The sequence below is a fragment of the Tupaia chinensis genome, unplaced genomic scaffold (assembly GCF_000334495.1).
Source record: "Tupaia chinensis unplaced genomic scaffold, TupChi_1.0 Scaffold000283_2, whole genome shotgun sequence".
NCBI classification, from domain to species: Eukaryota; Metazoa; Chordata; class Mammalia; order Scandentia; family Tupaiidae; genus Tupaia; species Tupaia belangeri.
This window is the reverse complement of record NW_006159767.1, coordinates 411,885-434,700: the sequence shown is the minus strand read 5'-3', so window position 1 is coordinate 434,700 and position 22,816 is coordinate 411,885. Positions and strand designations below refer to the sequence as shown.

Sequence of the window (22,816 nt, the reverse complement as noted above, 5' to 3'; positions counted from 1 at the left end):
TCTCACTCTTTAGAGAGCTTCACCTTACGCATTTCTTTTCAGTAGCGCTCATCTGCAAAAGGAACTCTTAATACAAGAAGTCCCCAATAAGAAATATTCTGTCCACTCTTCTGCTACACGATTTTTAAAAAATAACTAAAACAGGGGTCAGCAGGTGTCGTGGTGGTTAAAGTGCTGGACTCCCACAGTTTGAGTCCTGGACCTGGTGGCTTGCTTTCTCACTTTCTCTCTCTGGTAAAATTTTAAGTAATAATCATAACAACACTTACAAATTAAAGAAAGAATTTTTTAAAAACACACACTAAAACGGGGGGGTCCAGCAGGTGGCATGGTGGTTAAAGCACTGAACTACCACAGGCCAACCGTGGTTCTAGTCTGTGCCCAGCAGCTTGAAAACTGTGCCAGCAACATGTGCACAGACCCAGAGTCCTGAGAAGAGAATGGAGGAGAAGAGACTGTGGCATGGGAACCAGCAGTTAGCGTAATGGCTATGTCACTGGATTCCCACGCAGTCGACCGCGGTTCGCGTCCCGGACCCGGTGGCTTAAACTCATGCCGGGCGCGTGTGCGTGCGTGCCCAAGATCCCGAGAGGAGAATGGAGGAGAAGGGATTGCGGCGTGACCATCCCCCCTGGGGGGTGATTTCTCGCTTTCTGTCTCTATGTCTCTCTCTGTCTGTCTGGCGAGCGCATGTGCCCTACAGTGAAAATCTCTCCAAAAAAAAAAAAAGAGACTATGGCATAACCTCTCCCTGCACCCTAGGGGGATGACTTCTCACCCCACACCCCCAGCAAGTGCATGTGCCCTAAGGCAGAAACCTAAGGGGGAACAAAAACCCTAAAATGCCATTGATTAAAAGTTAAACTTGTGTTAAGACTTCTTACCACTGCAAACAACTTCAACCCTGATCTCTACTTACTTATAAATTTTGAAAGAAGACTCGCAATACAGGTTACCTAAGGTGAAAAAACTTCAGGAATAAAACTCGTAGCTCCTTAAACTGGTTAAACCATCATTCAAAAGAACAGAAAAGGGGTATGAGGAGCCTGAGGCTCACCAAGCACTTTCCCCACAGTTCTCTGGGGCTGCAGAGACTTCTAGAAGCACGACTTAGAAAGATCGGAGTGCTCTGAACTCCAAGGCCACTGCCCGGCAACGCCGGCCGGCACCCGGTGGTGGCGCGGGAGTAAGACAAGGCACCCGCGAGGACCCTCAGGGAAGGCCCCAGGTTCGTGTCCAGGGGCCCCACTGAGCACCGGGCACACATGTCCCGTGATCTGGGTCTGGCTGAGGCTGGGGGTGGACTGCGGTGTCAAGACCCCATGGCCTCCCCTCTTTCTCATGGGATAACAAATGTACTTGAAAAGTCTACAGCAATGTTTCGGTATTTTTCCACACTATGGACAGAGGTGTAGACCCACACCTGCGTGTGTGTGAGTGAGTGTGCGCACACTTGTGGACAGGAGTGGGTGAGATTCAGAGTGAGATGCCGCAAGCCCCCTGGGGATCCTCCGCTGGAGGGGACCGAGGCACAGGGTTACGTGGGGCACCCCAGGCGGCCTCAGGTCTCAGCCACGACCTCCTCCTCCCCTGCAATGCGGTCCCGCCACTGACGCCGATGGAGAGGTGAACATGGACAGCCAGGGCGTGCTTGTGAGAGACGGGCAGGCACGGCGGTGAGCGGGGACAGGCTGCCCGCGATGGGCTCACCTACCGGATCAGTATGAGGGAGGTCACTCTTCCGTAGTCGGCGGGCGTGAAAACCACACCAACCCTCTTCTGCTCCAGAGGCTTCAAGCGTAAGTGGAGCGCGCCCAGCCTGGACTCCTGGGAATGCACGCCCTGCAAACCACGAACGACGCGTTACACCGGCCTCCGGGCTCCCCAGGGCACCCTCCCCACGGCACAAATGCCCAGATTCCAATACCCGCCTCCAACTATCTGGACCCGTGTATCCCACACCTCGTACCAGGAACCCGCCCCTAGGCCACAGCTGAGAAAGGCAGGCAGGGACCACCCGACACGGACCTGGGAAGGGGACTGGCTTCCCGGTTTGCATGGGAGTCGGGGCTACACGGATACTCTGAATTCAGCACACAGGTCAGAAAACAGATCAACTGCATCTGCTCTGACGCTACAGTAATCTGGAGGCCTCCTGTCCCCCGTCAGACAGCCTGAGATCTCTTCACATCAACTCCCTCTGCTAAATTTAAACGCATACAGAGATCACCCTCCCTCTGCTTAGTCTTGCCAGTTATTCCCATCTTCCTCCGTTCTTTCCAGGGTTTCCTTCTCTGAATAAAACTTGTGCCAAATTTAACGTCGATACTGTTTAATCTCAGACTTACGTTCCCTCTTTCCACAGACTTTTCTAGATTCTCCCCAGAAAAAACAATGTATTAATTTATTAGAGCCGTAGTCCTACCAGTCACCCAATAATACTACTTTTTTTCTTTTTTGGGGGGAGAGGCTTTGTGCGCTCGCCAGACAGACCAGAGAGATAGAAAGTGAGAAATCACCCCCCAGGGGGGATGGCCACGCCACAGTCCCTTCTCCTCCATTCTCCTCTTGGGATCTTGGGCACGCACGCACATGTGCCCAGTGTGAGTTTAAGCCACCGGGACTGAGACTCGAACCACAGTCGACTACATGGGAGTCCAGTGACATAGCCATTACGCTAACTGCTGGTCCCACCCAATACTACTTCTCTTTCCTTTGTTTTCAAATCTTACATTTGTTTTGTCCTTCGATTACTGTGAGTGGCGTCTATGCTATCTGAAAGAAAGGGGGATGGCGTTGAATTCGGAGACCCGGTAGCCCAAGAAACCAGCTGGGCATGTGCATGTGTGCCCCAAATCCCGAGAGGAGCGTGGAGAGGGGACTGCAGCACGGCCATCTCCCTGAGAGGGGAGAGGGATTTCTGAATTTCCCTTTCTCCATCTTTCCCTGTTTCTCTCCCCCAAGCACACGCACCATCTGGCAAATTAAAAGAGAAAACAAACAGTGATCCGTTCGGAGGTCTCCAGCTATGGTTCTGCGCATAGCTCTGACGTAACTTATTTCTTCTCTCACACGATTCTAAAGCACCCAATTAAAATGAGTTACAGGTTGAGACCAGCAGATGGTGTAAGGTTTATGTTACTGGACTCCCATGTAGTCAACCGCGGTTCAAGACCCACACCCGGCAGCTTAATATCACGCTGGGCACATATGCATGTGTGCCCAAGATCCCGAGAAGAGAATGGAGGAAAAGCCATCCCCCCTGGGGGGTGATTTCTCACTTTCTGTCTCTCTGTATCTTTCCTAGGAGTGCACATGCCCTACAGAAAAAACCTTTCTTTAAAAAAAAAAAGAGTTAGGGAACCAGCAGTTAGCGTAATGGCTATGTCGCTAGACTCCCACGTAGTTGACCGCGGTTCGTGTACCGGACCCGGTGGCTTAAAACTCACGCCAGGCGCGTGTGCGTGTGTGCCCAAGATCCCGAGTGGAGAATGGACGAGAAGGGATTGCCGCGTGACCATCCCCCCTGGGGGGTGATTTCTCGCTTTCTGTCTCTATGTCTCTCTCTGTCTGTCTGGCGAGCGCACGCGCCCTACAGTGGAAATCTCTCCAAAAAAAAAAAAAAAAGAGTTACAGGGGGACATGAACCTAACTCCCGCTGCTCTGACTAGAAGCCCTGCCATGTATCCCAAACCCCTGGAGGATGAAGATGAAGGAGCTGTGCACCCAAAGCTATGTCACACAGAAGCCGGAGCCCTGGAGCCGCCCATCCAGCCCGGCAGGATCCTGTTCTCTGTGGCAGGAGGACGACCTACCGGGTGAGGACAAGCCCTGGTGAGCTGGAATTCCCTAGTGGTCAGGTTGATTGTCTGCATGTCGGTGCCAAACCTGCAAGGGAAACAGATACTTACAACAGCATCCAGACTGCCCACGGGGCTTGACAGCACGTGTGCACACAGGACCTCCGTTTTCTTTGAGAGGTTTTGCCCATAGGACGTGTGTGCAGGTCGGAGAGACAGAGACAGAGACGGTGAGAGGGAAAGTGAGACATCGCCCCCACCAGGGGTGGCCACGTCCCAATCCCTTCCCTGCCACTCTCCTCTCAGGACCTCAGTCATGCGCGGACACATCCTGGCAGGAGTCTCAAGCCACTGGGTCCGGGACTCGAACGCGGTGGCCATGTGGGAGTCCAGTGACGTAACCACTCTGCCTCTGCGGGTCCCATATATGCGCATTCGTACACAGGTGAGCACACGTGTGCACACATACTCTTGTGCAAGCATACACGTGCACACGCCCTTCGCATCCACCCTGTCACCACTGTGGGCCACTCACACCCCTGCTGTACATGGTCTGCTCTAAGCGCTTTAGGAAGTATTATTTTTTTTAAAGAATTATTTTATTTGCTTATTTTATTATCATTATTATTCTTTCATTTGACCAGAGACAGAGGGGGAGGGGAAGTGAGAAAGCAAGCCACTGGTTCTGGGACTCAAACCGTGGTCAGCCATGTGGGAGTCCAGCACCTTAACCACCACGCCACCTGCTGGCCCCAGGAAGTACTGTCAAGTGAATGACTTTGGTAGCACAGGGGGTAAAGACGCACATGGTGACAAAACTCCAAATACGAAGCAATTTTTATTTTCTCCAAATGGTTCGTGGCTGCGGAGCCTGAAAGGAGCTGACTCTTAACCAAAGGCAGCTTCTTCCCCCAGGGGACATCTGGCAACGTCTGGGGACATTTCCGGTTGCCACAGCTGGGGAAGTCCTACTTGTGGTGCGTGGGCAAAGCCCAGCAAGACACAGAACACCCTGAAATACACGGGACGGCCCCTCCTCCCAAACATGACAGATGTCCCTTAATACTACTGAGTTGTTGGAAAAGTCACGGTGCATTTTTGCACAGAAAAAATTTGTCATGAGGGCTGGGAGGAGGCGCTGGACTCCCACATGGCCGACCGTGGTTCAAGGCCCAGACCTGGTGGTTTGCTTTCTCACATTCTCTGTCTCTCTCTGGTCAAAGTGAAGAGTAATAATAATAAAATAAGTCTTTAAAAAAGAAAAGAAAAACAATGTCATGACTTTTCTGACAACCCAATACTACCATCTTTACCTGGCTTACTAGTTAGAATACATTAAAACACTATACTCGTTTCGGGAGGAGTGGAGGTGAAGGTGGCTGGATCCCACAGGGCCAACTTCGCAGTTCAGGTCCTGGACACGGCTTGAGAATCGTGCCGGGAGCATGTGTGTGCGGCTTGAGGTCCCGAACGGAGAACAGAGGAGAAACCACACAGCCTACAGCAAACTGAAACAAAAGAGAACAGACAGCTCACTCCCTTCCTGGGTCGCTCAGAGAGCGCTGAGATTTCGATGCTCAATTTGAGGTACGTATGTGAAAACTAGGATGATAAAGGTCCCTAACTGCTATGGTCCGAAGGTTCCCTCCAAACCATGAGGTGAAGTTTCTCTGCCAGGGTGATGGTATTAAGAAATGGGACCTTTCAGGACCAGCGGTTGGTGTAATGGCTATGGTGCTGGACTCCCACGTAGTCGACCGTGGTTCACATCCCAAAGAAAAGAAAAGAAAAGAAAAGAAAAGAAAAGAAAAGAAAAGAAAAGAAAAGAAAAGAAAAGAAAAGAAAAGAAAAGAAAAGAAAAGAAAAGAAAAGAAAAGAAAAGAAAAGAAAAGAAAAGAAAAGAAAAGAAAAGAAAAGAAAAGAAAAGAAAAGAAAAGAAAAGAAAAGAAAAGAAAAGAAAAGAAAAGAAAAGAAAAGAAAAGAAAAGAAAAGAAAAGAAAAGAAAAGAAAAGAAAAGAAAAGAAAAGAAAAGAAAAGAAAAGAAAAGAAAAGAAAAAGAAAAGAAAAAGAAATGGGACCTCCCGTAGGTGTCCTCGTCACCGTGTGACACTCTCACTGTGGGGTGGGTTAGTTACGGTGGGACTGGGCTCCTGGGGAAGGCTGACTCTGGTCCCATCTGTTGACTCAAATGCTCGTCTGCCCTTGCACCTTCTGCGGTGGGATGACCCTCGCCGACCGCCAGCACCCTGCTCCAGGGTCCCCCAAACTCCAGAACTTCCCTATAGACGACGAGTCACAGGCAGCCTGTACGGAGCACGAGGCAGGCCAAGACACTGACTCCAGAGAAGAGCGTTCTGGAAGTGGACCGGGCGCAGGAACACTGCGGGTGCCACACACAGAACCAGGAATGGACCCGTGATGTGCGCCAGGGGCCAGGTGCCCGCACGTGGGCTCGCAGTGTACACATTCGCACCCAGGTCCAGGTGAAGAGTGCAGGATTTTAAGTCACCCCAAGTCCTATCGGCGGATCCCCGCCCGCCCTCAGAAGGTGTCGTACCATCTGTGCAGCAGGTGCACCGCGGCTCCAGGCTCGGGGTACGCGGACAGAGGTAGGAGCTGCAGGGAGACCGGCAGAGAGGACGGGTTCCTCACCACGAAGTACTTCACCTAGACGCAGGGAAAGGGGGTCAGAGCCTGCGAGGACGCGGCGTCCCTCCGGAGCCGTTCCTGCCAGGAAGCCCAACACGCATCACCGAGAGGAGCCCTCCGAGACACGGACCGGCCCATGCGCTTCTACGACAGGCAAGGCCAGAGAAGATCAAGAGACTAAGCAGGGCTAGCGTGGCGTTTGGGGCACTGGACTCCCACGTGGCTGACCGCGGCTCAAGTCTCAGACCCCGTGGCTTGAAAATCACACCAGGCATGTGTGCATACCTGCCCGAAATCCAGAAAAAGGAGCAAGTACAGAAGGGACTGCAGAGGGACCGTGCCCACGGAGGGGAGGGTTCTTGTCTCTCTCTCCCCCTATCTCCCCTTCTCTGTCTCTCTCTCCCTATCTCTTCTCCGTCTCTCTCTCCCTATCTTCTTCTCTGTCTCTCTCTCCCTATCTCCTTCTCTGTTTCTCTCTCCCTATCTCCCCTTCTCTGTCTCTCTCCCTATCTCCCCTTCTCTGTGTCTCTCTCCCTATCTCCCCTTCTCTGTCTCCCCCTCCCTCTCTCCCCTCCTCTGTCTCTCTCTCTCCCTATCTCCCCTTCTCTGTCTCTCTCTCCCTAGCTCCCCTTCTCTGTCTCTCTCCCTATCTCCCCTTCTCTGTCTCTCTCCCTATCTCCCCTTCTCTGTCTCTCTCTCTGGATAGCATGCATTCACAGCGGCAAATTTTTTAAAAAGACAGTTTCCTCTAAATTGAAATTATTTCTTTCCTTTTTTTTTTTTGAAGAGGTTTTCACTATAGGGCGTCTGTGCTTGCCAGAATGACAGAGAGAGAGACAAAAAGCGAGAAATCACCCCGCAGGGGGAATGGCAATGCCACAATCCCTTTTCCTCCATTCTCCTCTCGGGATCTCACACCCGGCGTGAGTTTAAGCCTCCGGGTCTGGGACTCAAACTGCGGTCGACTACATGGGAGTTCAGCGACATAGCCCTTACGCCAACTGCTGGTCCCAGCTGAAATTATTTCAACATAGCAGTTTAAGCAAACCAAGAAATAAACTAGTGTCTGGATGCCATCCCTGCTAGCCTCCATCAGCGCACAAGGAGTCACGGTGACTCCGACCACACGGGGCATGGTGAACAGCCACGAGAGTCTGGAGACACCGATGGACGGCTGCTGGCCCCAGCCTGTCCTGTCCTTCCTGCCCTGCCCCCTCAGTGGGAGAGAGCAGCATGCATGACGCCAACACGCTACGCAGGGAATGTAACCGGACACGTGGCCCACACGCTGGACAGCATCACGGGGCGACCTGGCCCGCTCTGGACCACCCTCCTCCGGCGCCTCATGATGAAGCAAACCCAGCTCCTCTAAGCGGTGAGAGAGTTTCTCAGCTGTGTGTGGCCATGTCCTGCCGTCCCTGACACGTCCCACTCCATGAAGTCGCTCTGCCGACCGTGCCGCTGGACAGCAGGGACCTTCACGGCTCATCCTGCTCTTTCAACGCCTGCTCGCCGTGGGAAGTGCGGAAGGGCAGGCGTGTGCGTGCAAGTCAATTTCAGCTCTGAACGCCCCAGAGCTGGGGTGGTGCGGACAACGAGGACACGGCACCCCGTCCTCACCAGGCTGTTCCGCAGGGCGGTGGCACTGAAGTTCAGCACGAGGCCGGGCTCCGCGAGCAGGCGAGGCAGGAACACGGCAAAGGGCTCTGGCTGCCTGGATCTCTTCAAGAGGCCAAGCCGGGTGGTTCCCAAAACAGCCCTCCTGTTTAATTAAGGAAGAAGTTGTGATGAAAATCTTACACCGAAACGGCGACCACTAAGGACCAGTCCCACGATAAAAGGGACAAGAGTCTCAGGGAAGACGACGTATTCTAGGGCTGAGGAAGAGAGAGAGCGAGACCCACCCCATCGTCCTGTTTAACAAGAGCGAGGATGCACGTCGTTCAAAGGAGCGTGTCGAGACACACGGCAGCCGCGGGGATTCCCACCAGCCAAAGCCGAGAAGCCTTATCATTGGAAATAACCACGATGATGCTGGGTCGTGGGGAAAGGCGTGGCGTGTTTTTCTATGTAAAAAGGCATCGTGACATTCCCGACGACCCAAGAGCAGAGTCAACACGCTGACTGCAGAATCCACAGTGATGCTCGAGAAGAAGGGACATCTCTTTTTTAAAAATACAGTGTCTGTTGGGGCCAGCAGGTGGCATGGTAGTTAGGGCACTGGACTCTCACATGGCCCACTGCAGCTCAAGCCCAGGCCCTAGCGGTTTGAAAACTGCACTGGCAGGGTCAGCAGTAGTGTGGTTAGGGTGCTGGACTCCCACGTGGTTAACTGTGGTTTGAGTCCCAGACCTGGTGGCTAGAAAAAACATCATACCAGGTGTGTGTGCATGTGTACCAAAAATGCCAGGAGGAGAACGGAGGAGAAGGGACTGCAGCATGGCTATCCCCACTCGGGGTGATTTCTCACTTTCCCTCTCTCTATCTCTGTCTCTCTATCTCTGTCTCTCTGGCAAGTGCATGTGCCCTATGGGCAAAAACCTACAAATAAAAAGAAAGAAAGAAAATCACACTGGCACACCAGGGGTGTGTGTGTGTGTCTGTGAGTGTGTGTGTGTCTGTGTCTCTGTGTGTGTGTGTGTCTATGAGTGTGTGTGCATGCACACGTGCCCAAGAAGAGACCAGAGGAAAAGGGATCGCAGCCTGGCCACCACCCAGGGGTGCCCTCACTTTCCCTCTTCTTATCTCCAGTGAGTGCATACACTCTATGACAAAATCCTAAAGATAAATAAATAGATAGATAAGTAAGTGAAAACCAGTGTCTGTTAGGAAATGTGAAGGGACAAAACGCTGAGAAGTCGCTTTGCAGCTATCAGCCTAACGACTGACTCAGGCAAGAACTTCCGACAAGGGCGGAGACCCCAGGACGCACGTACATGGGGAACAGAAGTCTCTGTGGTACGAACTCAGCACGGCACGGATAGTTACTAAGTACAAAGGGAAAAAGCCCCCACCACGGGAGAGCATGTCCGGAGCTTGGCACACGCCGCGCCTCACCTAAGCCGGGGCATCCGAACCTCGGCAGGAGTAACCTCGGCGGAAGGTTCACCCTGAAGGTGAGCTTGAGGCAGCGATCCGGGGTGTCCCACAAGACCCCTGGCGTGAACGCCCAGACACATCGACTTGGTGAAACCAGAAATTGGGGCCACGAGACTACAGACCACTAAGGGAACATGACAGCCAAAGGCAAAGCGACATCCCTGAGTTGACCCTGGATTAAAAGCAAGTCAAAGAACAGGAACCGTTGTACCGGGTGTTGAGTCAGCCAGGGAGACCTGAACACAGGTAACGCTAGCTAACGTAATAGTGCCAACGACACGCCTGTCGGGCACGCCAGGGTAGTGAAGCTCTATGGAGAATACCCTCCTTAGGAAGCAAAGCATTTCCTAATAACATATTAATAATAAAGTACCAATAAAGTATGATGAGAGGCCAGCAGGTGGCATACTGGTTAAGGCGTTAGACTCCCACATGGCCAACCACAGTTCGAGTCCTGGACCCAGTAGCTTGAAGCTCACGCCGGGCATGTGTGCATGCATGACTAAAATCTCGAGAAGAGAATGGAGAAGAAGGGAATGCCACATGGCCATCCCTCCTCAGGGGGGAATTTCTCACGTTCTCTGTATCTGTCTCTCTCTCTGTGTCTCTGGTGAGCGCACACTCCCTGTAGTAAAAAATCTCTCTAAACATAAATAAATAATGATATACCTGCAGCTTACTTTCAAATGACTCAGCAAAAAGTGTGTGTGTGCACAAGTGTTTAGATGTAAACGGAGAGAAATGGAGAGAAAGTGGTAAAATGCAAATACCTCAGTAAACAAAACCCAGACGAGGGATACCTGGGAATTCACGACTCTGCCCTTCCCATTTTTCTGAGCTTTGTAATTTGTCACAATAAGAAGCTGGAGGGAAATAGCAACCTCTCAAAAGTAAGGATGGCGGGTTTCGCGAAGTTCTGTGTTCGAGTCTCCCTGCTGAGCGAAAGAGACGCAGAGACATGAAGACATACTTGCAGACATCGCCGCTCCTGTGTCTCTTCCAACTTGCATACAATTTATCGGCACGTTCGGCATCCACGCCCCAGGTAGACCGGTCCAGAGACAGGCTCTGGTCCCAGTGAGGGTTTTCTAAAAGTCAGAGCAGATGCAATATTTAGATTTACGGAAGAGAGCACTCGGTAAACAAACATACCGAGAGCTGACTGTCACACCTCTCAGACAGAACTGCTCAGTGGACAAATGCCACCCTCTCCTCTCCTCTGTGGCTTTCCTCCCAGTCCCTCTACCTCGATGGCAAATAACACATCAAATGAAACAAACATGTATAAAGCAAAACTAAACCAAATGGTGGCAGTGTAACATGAAAGACACATGGCTCATGAATGCAGGCTGAAACAAGCGGAGATCAGACCGCGAGCTTGTGTAACAGCGGTAAGTCCTCCGTGTGGAACAGCCTCTGAGTCTCGGGTTATCACAGGGAACAAAAAAAAGAGCAATTCTCAAGACCCGAAAACAGCAATTCACCAAGAGCCGGGCCCAGTCTATCTAAAGCACATAGTCAGCTGGCCTGCTGTCCCTTCGCCCTTTTGCTTATCCGGGCTAACCGTGGCATCAGGAGGGAAAGGCGAGAGTCTCCTAAGAGATCTCTGTGCTTGAAGACTCTCCTTACATAAACATCTTAGTGAATCCAGAGGTCAAAAATTAAAAAATAAAACACCCTAAAAAACAAAAAAGCAGCTTCTTTATCAACACAATGGCCTTCAGTCTGACAGCACAACCCGCACCATGACAGGATGCCTGTGCCCCCAGGCCAGACTCCCCAGAGTAACGCCAGATGATGTTACTAACTTGCAGCGAGCTGGTTTATAAGAGTCGGAGCCGGCCCACTTCTGCTGGCAGTGAAGCTGCTTTGATCAAACAATGACACTGGGGGGAAAAAATCCCTTACAAAGTGGAAACTGAGACCAGCAGATGGTGTAACGATTGTAGCCCTGGACTCTCGCATGGCCAAATCCATTTGAGTCTGGGACCCAGCGACCTGAAACCCATGCTGGGTGCACGTGCATGCAGGCCCAAAATCCTGAGAGAATGGAGGAGGAGGGATTGTGGCATGGCCATTCCCCCCAGGGGGGCGGGGGGGGGTTTGATCTCTGTCTTCCAGTGAGCGCACACACCTCTCAAAAAAAAAAAAAGTGGGAGGGGGCAGTGGGTAGCATGCTGGTTAAGGTGCTGGAATTCCCACATGGCTGACCATGGTTTGAATCCCGGACCTGGCAGCTTGCTCCCTCATCCTCTCTCTCTCTTTCTCTCTGCCTGTCTTTCTCTGGCAAAAACTCATGTGAAATAATAATAATGATAAGTAAACAAAATAAGTAATTCTTTAAAAAAAAAAAAAATAAGTGGACGCTGCTGGGACCAGCAGGTGGTTAAGGCGCTGGACTCCCACATGGCCAACTGCGGTTCAGTCTCAGACCCAGCAGGTTGAAAATTGTGCTGGGCGGGACCAGCAGTTAGCGTAATGGCTATGCCACTGAACTCCCATGTAGGCGACCACGGTTCATGTCCCGGACCCGGTAGCTTAAAACTCATGCCGGGCGCATGTGTATGCATGCCCAAGATCCCAAGAGGAGAGTGGAGGGGAAGGGACTGCGGTGTGGCCATCCCCCCTGGGGGGTGATATCTTGCTTTCTGTCTCTCTGTCTCAGGACGCACGTACATGGGGAACAGAAGTCTCTGTGGTACGAACTCAGCACGGCACGGATAGTTACTAAGTACAAAGGGAAAAAGCCCCCACCACGGGAGAGCATGTCCGGAGCTTGGCACACGCCGCGCCTCACCTAAGCCGGGGCATCCGAACCTCGGCAGGAGTAACCTCGGCGGAAGGTTCACCCTGAAGGTGAGCTTGAGGCAGCGATCCGGGGTGTCCCACAAGACCCCTGGCGTGAACGCCCAGACACATCGACTTGGTGAAACCAGAAATTGGGGCCACGAGACTACAGACCACTAAGGGAACATGACAGCCAAAGGCAAAGCGACATCCCTGAGTTGACCCTGGATTAAAAGCAAGTCAAAGAACAGGAACCGTTGTACCGGGTGTTGAGTCAGCCAGGGAGACCTGAACACAGGTAACGCTAGCTAACGTAATAGTGCCAACGACACGCCTGTCGGGCACGCCAGGGTAGTGAAGCTCTATGGAGAATACCCTCCTTAGGAAGCAAAGCATTTCCTAATAACATATTAATAATAAAGTACCAATAAAGTATGATGAGAGGCCAGCAGGTGGCATACTGGTTAAGGCGTTAGACTCCCACATGGCCAACCACAGTTCGAGTCCTGGACCCAGTAGCTTGAAACTCACGCCGGGCATGTGTGCATGCATGACTAAAATCTCGAGAAGAGAATGGAGAAGAAGGGAATGCCACATGGCCATCCCTCCTCAGGGGGGAATTTCTCACGTTCTCTGTATCTGTCTCTCTCTCTGTGTCTCTGGTGAGCGCACACTCCCTGTAGTAAAAAATCTCTCTAAACATAAATAAATAATGATATACCTGCAGCTTACTTTCAAATGACTCAGCAAAAAGTGTGTGTGTGCACAAGTGTTTAGATGTAAACGGAGAGAAATGGAGAGAAAGTGGTAAAATGCAAATACCTCAGTAAACAAAACCCAGACGAGGGATACCTGGGAATTCACGACTCTGCCCTTCCCATTTTTCTGAGCTTTGTAATTTGTCACAATAAGAAGCTGGAGGGAAATAGCAACCTCTCAAAAGTAAGGATGGCGGGTTTCGCGAAGTTCTGTGTTCGAGTCTCCCTGCTGAGCGAAAGAGACGCAGAGACATGAAGACATACTTGCAGACATCGCCGCTCCTGTGTCTCTTCCAACTTGCATACAATTTATCGGCACGTTCGGCATCCACGCCCCAGGTAGACCGGTCCAGAGACAGGCTCTGGTCCCAGTGAGGGTTTTCTAAAAGTCAGAGCAGATGCAATATTTAGATTTACGGAAGAGAGCACTCGGTAAACAAACATACCGAGAGCTGACTGTCACACCTCTCAGACAGAACTGCTCAGTGGACAAATGCCACCCTCTCCTCTCCTCTGTGGCTTTCCTCCCAGTCCCTCTACCTCGATGGCAAATAACACATCAAATGAAACAAACATGTATAAAGCAAAACTAAACCAAATGGTGGCAGTGTAACATGAAAGACACATGGCTCATGAATGCAGGCTGAAACAAGCGGAGATCAGACCGCGAGCTTGTGTAACAGCGGTAAGTCCTCCGTGTGGAACAGCCTCTGAGTCTCGGGTTATCACAGGGAACAAAAAAAAGAGCAATTCTCAAGACCCGAAAACAGCAATTCACCAAGAGCCGGGCCCAGTCTATCTAAAGCACATAGTCAGCTGGCCTGCTGTCCCTTCGCCCTTTTGCTTATCCGGGCTAACCGTGGCATCAGGAGGGAAAGGCGAGAGTCTCCTAAGAGATCTCTGTGCTTGAAGACTCTCCTTACATAAACATCTTAGTGAATCCAGAGGTCAAAAATTAAAAAATAAAACACCCTAAAAAACAAAAAAGCAGCTTCTTTATCAACACAATGGCCTTCAGTCTGACAGCACAACCCGCACCATGACAGGATGCCTGTGCCCCCAGGCCAGACTCCCCAGAGTAACGCCAGATGATGTTACTAACTTGCAGCGAGCTGGTTTATAAGAGTCGGAGCCGGCCCACTTCTGCTGGCAGTGAAGCTGCTTTGATCAAACAATGACACTGGGGGGAAAAAATCCCTTACAAAGTGGAAACTGAGACCAGCAGATGGTGTAACGATTGTAGCCCTGGACTCTCGCATGGCCAAATCCATTTGAGTCTGGGACCCAGCGACCTGAAACCCATGCTGGGTGCACGTGCATGCAGGCCCAAAATCCTGAGAGAATGGAGGAGGAGGGATTGTGGCATGGCCATTCCCCCCAGGGGGGCGGGGGGGGGTTTGATCTCTGTCTTCCAGTGAGCGCACACACCCCTATAGCAAAACTCGTTCTCAAAAAAAAAAAAAGTAATTCTTTAAAAAAAAAAAAAAAGTAATTCTTTAAAAAAAAAAAAAAAGTAATTCTTTAAAAAAAAAAAAAAAGTAATTCTTTAAAAAAAAAAAAAAAGTAATTCTTTAAAAAAAAAAAAAAAGTAATTCTTTAAAAAAAAAAAAAATAAGTGGACGCTGCTGGGACCAGCAGGTGGTTAAGGCGCTGGACTCCCACATGGCCAACTGCGGTTCAGTCTCAGACCCAGCAGGTTGAAAATTGTGCTGGGCGGGACCAGCAGTTAGCGTAATGGCTATGCCACTGAACTCCCATGTAGTCGACCACGGTTCATGTCCCGGACCCGGTAGCTTAAAACTCATGCCGGGCGCATGTGTATGCATGCCCAAGATCCCAAGAGGAGAGTGGAGGGGAAGGGACTGCGGTGTGGCCATCCCCCCTGGGGGGTGATATCTTGCTTTCTGTCTCTCTGTCTCTGTCTGTCTGGTGAGCACACGTGCCCTATAGCAAAAAAAAGAAAGAAAGAAAATCGTGCTGGGCATGTGTGTGTGCATTCCCAAAGTCCCAGGAGGAGGATGGAGAAGGGACTACAACATGGCTGTCCCCCCAGGGGGTGACTTCTCACTTTCCCTCTCACTGTCTCTCTCTAGCAAGTGCACCCGCCCTGTGGCAACCAGCTTAAAAAGAAATGAAAAAGAAACGTGGAAGCTGCCAAGGGCCGGGGCATTATTTACACAAGTACCACAGGTGTTCCTAGAGGATCCCTAACAACTCCAAGCCATCCCGTTAACAAGCACGCTAAGAACAGAACAGACGCCATTACGGTTACAGGACTCATTATTCCATCTACAAATGCTGCTCCTCGCTCCGTCCCCTCCCCACACTCAGGTCTGGACAGCCTCAGGGCGAGGTACTTACCAGCTGCGGGTTTTCCCATGAAATAATGCATACCACAATGTGCTATCACTTCAGAACCCAGACTCCCTTCCTAGATTGAAAATAACACATGAATAACTCAAAACAGAACGGCTAAGCACAGAAATCCGAATGCACTGCAGCACCAGACAGGCACTGCCCTCCGCCTCAGCCGCCTCCCTTTAACCAGAAGCCAGGCCATGAGAAAGTAAGCCTGGTGCCCGACGAGGGAGACCTGCACTCTCATAAGAGCGGTCACCGCGGGGACAGTCCTTGGGTCCCCAAGACACCCCGCTGCCGTCTGCAGCACAGGGTCCGTCGGTCTTGGCATTAGTTTCGTTTGTTTTTAACTGTTTCCCGACCTCTGAGAAACCACATGCCCATCTCCAGTCAGTCCGGCCTGCACAGGACCCTCCTGCAGGTCTGGCGAGCACAGACTTGGTGCTACGGCCACACCCCTGACACCGCCTGCCCCGCCCACAATCACCATCTCCGACACATCTCTTGATTGGAAAATAGAGCTCTCTAAGAACTCTCCACTACTCAAAATGTAGACGGATGGAGTGGCCCTTACATCTCATGCCGTTGGATATGAGAAGTCCTATCTAAACACTGAGAGGTCGACATGAGGCCTAACTACGACACATCAACACTAAAAATGAGAAAAAGCATAAAGATGGGTGCATGAATGTCTCATAGTGAAAAATTAGAACCTGGTTTATACAGAATAGCTTGGACAAAAAAAAAAAAAGGCAATCATAACTAACAGGAAAAAAAAAGGAAAACGAAAAGAAAAAAATGAGACATGTTTAAGGTAGCCTAAATGAAATACAATTGACCCCGATTTCAGAAAGCATTCTCTTAACAGTGAATGCTTCGGCCCATGAAGGAAATGCCAGGACTGCAAGTCCTTTAGAGGTTTAAAGAAAGCATTTAACGATCAAATTTATTTGAAGCCATTACAAGTATATACTAGAGGCTCAACGGTACCTTCCATGGGAAGCACATACTGCTTGCCCTACAAGTTTTGGAAATAAATGAAAAGGAGATCGATTCATCGATTCCTAATGCTTTATTTCAATTAAGAACTTCCAATTGCTTTATAAAAAATATACATTGTTTCTAAATAAAGATTTCCATGTCGCAACAATTGACCAGCTAAGACTGGTAATATCTTTCGATTTTTTTTAGACAGCCAGTTGACCAGCTAAGACTGGTAGTATCTTTCAATTTCTTAACTGTGCTGAACCCAGTCAATAAAACACAAGCACTATAAATTAATAAGAATAATAGTTACTAGAAAAATTATAATTCTGTAGAGTGTTGTGAACTATACCTTGGTTTGTGCTGAGTAAATCTGTAGAGGAATTGCAAAAACAGCACCTATGTTTGTAGTCAAAAATACATTGGTGAACAGATTTATGGCAATGCTTTTCACAGCAAGTTTCAAAGAAAATACATTCCAGCAGCCAGGAGGTAGAAAGGAAGGACCAGTGAAATTCAGAACCTAAAAAGTAAAGAAGCCAGAGAGATTACTTTGCTAATGCTCATGATGATTAGAATCATGATAAAGTACAACACTAAAGTTCTTCTGTATTCCAGAAAGTAGGATCGTACTCAACTTCCTCCAGACGAAAAATGACAGATTTCCAATAGCATTTAATATGCCACTGTTTTAAACTGCACAGAAGTCTTGAAAGTTTCACTAAGTGGCATTTTGCAAAAATCTACTATTTTATGAACCAGGTTTATTTTTACTAAAAACAATCTTTTTAGTAGAAATCATATTTTATCATAGTTTTGAATAATGGAGAGAGCAAATGTTCATTAAAGATATGTCCTGGCTGCTTTGGGCTCCTTGAATGGAAGGAAAGGAAAAAAGAAAGGAAGGGAGGAAGGAAGATATTACATTATAAAATTCTGAACACGTTAAAAGAAAACAATCTGTGGGCCAGCAGGTGGCGTGGCGGTTAAGGCACCAGAATCACATTACCAACTGTGGTCAAGTCCTGGACCCAGCAACTTGAAAATCATGCTGGGTGCATGTGCATGTGTGCCCAAAATCCCAGGAGGAGAACGGAGGAGAAGGGATTATGATATGGCCATTCCCCTGGGGGCTAATTTCTCACTTTCCCTGTGTCCCTCTCCTCCCTAGCAAGTGCATGCACCCTATGGCAAAAACCTTTAAAAAAAATAAAATAAAATTTCAAAAATCCTTGCTTTTAAAGATAAGTCAAAATTGAAATTCATAAATAACAGTTTCATAGCATTTGGCCTTAAACAAAGCTTAAACTAGGCTAAGACATGGGACACACCACCGTATGTACCTTTAACATGTGCTTGGTCTCCTTAGAAACAGACACGTCGTTCACGATGATGCCGCGGTCCAAATGGTTGAGGCACCACACGGACCACACGCCCGACGTGTTCTCCGGGGCCTCTAGAAGGAACTGGGCCGCAGAGGCATCCATTCTGAAGTACCTGTGGGTGGGGCAGAGGACGGCGTCAGCTTGTGCACGGCCATGCCTGCACCCTAAGACTCTCTGCAGAACGGGGAGCCTCTCTGAGCCTTGCTGCATGGACCCTGGGCCTGGGGGACCTCGGAGCCCCCTCCCTCCTCAACCTCCTGGTCCCCGTGGGAGCAGCCAAAGCCGGACTCATCGCAACTCAGATGGCCATCGCTCCTGCCACACGCCTGGCCACCTGGGCCCCCGCCTGCTCCAACCTCGCCAGCTGGACTCCTTGGCTTCCTCCTCCTCCTGCCCAAAGCCCCTTCCCTGCTCGTGGGCAGTGATGGCGCAGGGGTGATAATTCCGGAGAAACGAGGGCCGGACGGGAACTTTCCACACACAATGCGCTCCTGGAGGGGAGGGGTGGGTTTCCGGGCGGCGGGGCCTACCCATGGACCACGGGGGAGGACAGGCAGGCGGTCAGCGCCGGGGTGCTGGTTCTCTTCACACCCTCCCTGATTCCGCCGTCGCACGCCGGGGCTGCTCGGTGACAAAGAAACACACGGGCAGTTAAGTATCTCTTCTTTGTAGAGCTTGAACGACAACAAGACACAGTCTGATTTGTAGCTGGAATTCACTGTGTCTCTGTTACAACGGCCACTCTCACACACACACGCTACCTGCCCTTCCTCCTGGCCGGTCGCCAGCTCTCAGGAGTGGGGTCCTACAGCTCTCTCTGCCACCTCAGAGTTTGGGGGACACACGGGCAGTTAAGTATCTCTTCTTTGTAGAGCTTGAACGACAACAAGACACAGTCTGATTTGTAGCTGGAATTCACTGTGTCTCTGTTACAACGGCCACTCTCACACACACACGCTACCTGCCCTTCCTCCTGGCCGGTCGCCAGCTCTCAGGAGTGGGGTCCTACAGCTCTCTCTGCCACCTCAGAGTTTGGGGGTTTTGCTTTTTTTTTTTTTTTTTGAGAGAGAGAGGTTTTTGCTATAGGATGCGTGGGCCCAACTCAGATTGCTATAGGATGCGTGAGCACAACTGAGAGACAAGAAGACAGAGATATGGAAAACGAGAAATCACCCCCAGGGGGGATGGCCATGCCACAATCCCTTCTCCTCCATTCTCCTCTCGGGATCTTGGGCACGCACGCACGGGCACCTGGCGTGAGTGTAAGCCGCCGGGACTGGAATTCAAACCATGGTCGACCACACGGGAGTCCAGTGACACAGCCATCGTGCCATCGCTGGTCCCTGCCACCTCATTTCTTTAGCACGCCCTCTCGTTTTTTATATTTTGGAGAGGAAAAAAAGGTACGCAGGAACACTGTGGGCTGGACAGTGGCACAGCTGGCCCGCAGGGGAGGGGCGCCCAGAGACCTCCCGGAGTGCACCTGGCACATGGGTGCCCGCGAGCCAGGCTGGCTGTGGCTGGCGGCAGATCGGGACAGCAAGACCTGTTGGGGGGTGTCTCCCTGTTTCTCTCACTCATAAAATAAATAAACTGGGCTAGCAGAAGGCAGGGCAGTTAGGGCCTGGGTCCCGCAGGGCCAGCTGCGAGGCTGCAGTCCTCCACGTGACAGCCTCAACACCCCACCGGGCACACGTGTACGAGAAATCACCCCCAAATCCTGAGAGAGGACTGGAGAAGAGGACTGCAGTGTGGCTACTCCCCGTGAGGGTGATTTCTCAGTTTCCCTCCCTCCCTCTGACTCTCTCCAGTGAGTACATTCACCCTACCCCCCTGTGGCCATCCCCCTGGAGGTGATTTCTCACTTTCTGTCTCTCTGGCAAGCACATTTACCCTAGAACAAAAACAAAACAAAAAACTCTCTTAAAGAAAAAAAAAGAAAAAAGGATCTTATCAGTAAAGGACTGATCGAGAGACTGCTGATTTATCAAAATAATACTTGAACTTTCCCTGAAATCAGTCGTGAAGCTACACCACCAGCAATGAATGAGCTGACACCTAGCTTTCTTTTTCTTTTGTTTCAGAAGTTTTTGCCTTAGGGCACGTGTGCTTGCTGGAGAGAGAAGGAGAGACAGAGACAGTGAGAGGGAAAATGAGAACTCACCCCGCGGGGGGATGGCCATGTAGCAATCCTTTCTCCTCCACTCCCCTCCCAAGATTTCGAGCACACGCACCCTGTATGATTTTCAAGCCACCGAGTCCGAGACTCGAACCACGCTTGGCCATGTGGAAGTCCAGTGACGTAACCACTATGCCATCTACTGGCGCCCCCAGCTTGCTTTCTTAAGCTATAGGTAAGACTCCAACGAAAATTCTACTGGGTCAACAGGAAGGTCACAGCGCAGTTTTGCAGAGAAACAGAAAAACGCGTCATGACTTTTCCTGACGACCTACTCCTATTAACAAAAAATGTGAAAACAAAGTCTACTCTTCACCCCCGACTCCTCTGTTAGCTCACACAGAGGAAACAGCCATCGGCGGCTTCCCGAGCCTCCTTCTGGGGGCTCTGAGCACACACGGGACAAGGACACCCTTGGAGAACTGTCCGGTCGCACTGCATGCCCTGGTCCATGCCTGACAGCCACCCTGTCCGCCCACCCAGAGGAGCTGCAGTTGGTCAGCCTGGCCAGGGGCCTGGAGACTGCTCTGGGGTCACACACACGCCCCCTCCGCGGTCTGGGTCTGAATCCACGTGCACTCCCAGCGCCCCAGTCACAGACCAGACACACGTGTGTCTACAGGGGAACGCCTTGCGCTCCAACTACTGGCTAAAGAACAGATAAGCACATTTTAAATGTTCAGAGACTGCCCAAGTTTCCCTCTTAAATAGCCGGTATCGATTAAATGTGCCTGTCACAAACATAAGTGGGTTTTTTTCCCCTAAGCATTCCCCACACAGAACACTAACAACCTTATTGATCTTTAGCTACTGAAATAATCAATTATATCTCACTTGCTGCTCTAATTCACATTTCTCTGAATACGAGTGAGAATGGGTACATTTTTCTATGTTGAGAACTCACTGGATTTCTTTCATTTTTTCTAATTTTTATTTTTATTTGTTTATTTATTTATCTATAATTTTATTTTTTTGAGAGAGAGTGTTTTTTGTTATAGGGGAGAGAGCGGGACAGAAAGTGAGAAATCACCCTGCCACGGGGGATGGCCATGCCACAATCCCTTCTCCATTCTCCTCTCAGGATTTTGGACATGCATGCACCTGTGCCTGGAGTTTTTTTGTTTGTTTGTTTGTTTGTTTTTTTTTTTAAGAGGTTTTTGCTATAGGGTGCATGCACTCGCCAGAGAGAGACAGAGAGACAGAAAGCGAGAAATCACCCCCCGGGGGGATGGCCACACCGCAATCCTTTCTCCTTCATTCTCCTCTTGGGATCTTGGGCATGCACACACACGTGCCCAGTGTGAGTTTAAGCCACCAGGTCCAGGACACAAACTGCAGTCGACTACGTGGGAGTCCAGCGACATAGCCATTACGCTAACTGCTGGTCCCCGGAGTGAGTTTTAAGCCACTGGGTCTGGGACTCGAACCACAGTCGACTATGTGGGAGTCCAGGGAGGTAACCATTATACCATCTGCTGGGCCCTTTTTAAAAATTTTTCCATAGGGTGCATGTGCTCACCAGAGATAAAGAGAGAAAAAGAGAAGTAAGAAACACCCGCTCGGGGGAGACAGCCATGCCACAATCCTGTCTCCTCTGTTCCTTCAGGATTTGGGGCACATGTAAATGCCCAGTATGTTTTTCAAGCCACCAGACCCTGGACTCGAACCATGCAGTCAGCCATGTGGGATCCAGTCACTGTAACTTCCCACGCCACCATCTGGCCTTCCAATTGAATTTTTAAAACTTTTATTTAAAACACAACTCTTTTTTTTTTTCCATTTAGAGAGATTTTTTGGCCACAGGGCACATTCACTTGCCAGAGACACAGAGAGAGATGGAGAGAGAGAAAGTGAGAAATCACCCCCCAGGGGGGACGGCCATGCCGCAATCCCTTCTCCTCCCTTCTCCTCTCAGGATCTTGGGCACGCACGCACATGCACCGGAGTGAGTTTAAGCCACCGGGTCCGGGACTCGAACCATGGCTGACTACATGGGAGTCCAGTGACATAGCCATTACGCTAACTGCTGGTCCTTTATTCTCTCTTTTAAACCCTGCCTAGCCCAGAGCTGTAAGTCATTCTCAGTGGCCAGTCGGATAACAGAAGGAAAAGGACAACCTGTGCGATTTTCTAACTCCGTACCTTTGCAAGTGAAAGAGGCGATTTTGGTGAAGTTGGTGGCGGAGGTAGGCAGCAGGACTGGCGTGAACTGCAGGGACAGCGCCGCTCGCGGTGAGACGTGGTGCACATCCTGGAACGGCAACAGCAAAAGCCACGTTACCACCTGGGCCGGAGCGCGCTGCGGCCGGTTCGAATCGACTCGGTTCACAGCGGTCGACAGACAGCACGGACCCCCATTCACAGCAGACGCTCAGCACCAAGGGCTGCAGCCTTCACGCAAATGCCAAGGTCAAGAAGGGGGAACGTATGCCCTCAATTGCACTTTTTTCCGCCACTGTCACCCCGCGGCCGTGTCCCCTTCCGTACCCTTTCTGCCTTGTTCACGTGCGCTCGTGTCTCTGAGAAACGTTTTCTCCCGAGCACTCTCCCCATCCAGAGAACGGGTTAAGTTAAAGCCAGGGAGAGTGGCTACGAGAGCTTCCGTGCCCGCTCCTGGAGCAAGCCCTCGCTGTCGCAGCTAAGCACACACTTGTCACCCCAGTGTAGACGCGTGCGGGCACCCAGTTACCTGGATCCATATGAGGCTGGCTCCCGAGTGTAATATATACATATTGACCGCCGAGTCGTCTGTCGGAACAGAGCAGAGATTAAGGCACCGCGTCTCCCCACACCGCGATGCACTCATTAAAAGGTCAC

At 50.6% G+C, this 22,816-nt stretch overlaps 1 protein-coding gene across 1 annotated transcript in view; it reads right to left on the bottom strand.

Moving 5' to 3' along the window:
• The window catches only part of TMEM131L (transmembrane 131 like), a gene marked incomplete in the record, with an annotated part of 83,840 nt that overhangs the window by 41,027 nt on the left and 19,997 nt on the right, over window positions 1-22,816 (bottom strand). The window contains 11 exon segments of the mRNA XM_027772572.1: window positions 1,715-1,842; window positions 3,816-3,888; window positions 6,358-6,467; window positions 8,070-8,211; window positions 13,358-13,475; window positions 15,455-15,524; window positions 16,788-16,958; window positions 17,779-17,932; window positions 18,351-18,441; window positions 22,142-22,250; window positions 22,689-22,747. Of these exon segments, the coding sequence (XP_027628373.1) occupies window positions 1,715-1,842; window positions 3,816-3,888; window positions 6,358-6,467; window positions 8,070-8,211; window positions 13,358-13,475; window positions 15,455-15,524; window positions 16,788-16,958; window positions 17,779-17,932; window positions 18,351-18,441; window positions 22,142-22,250; window positions 22,689-22,747 (1,225 nt within the window).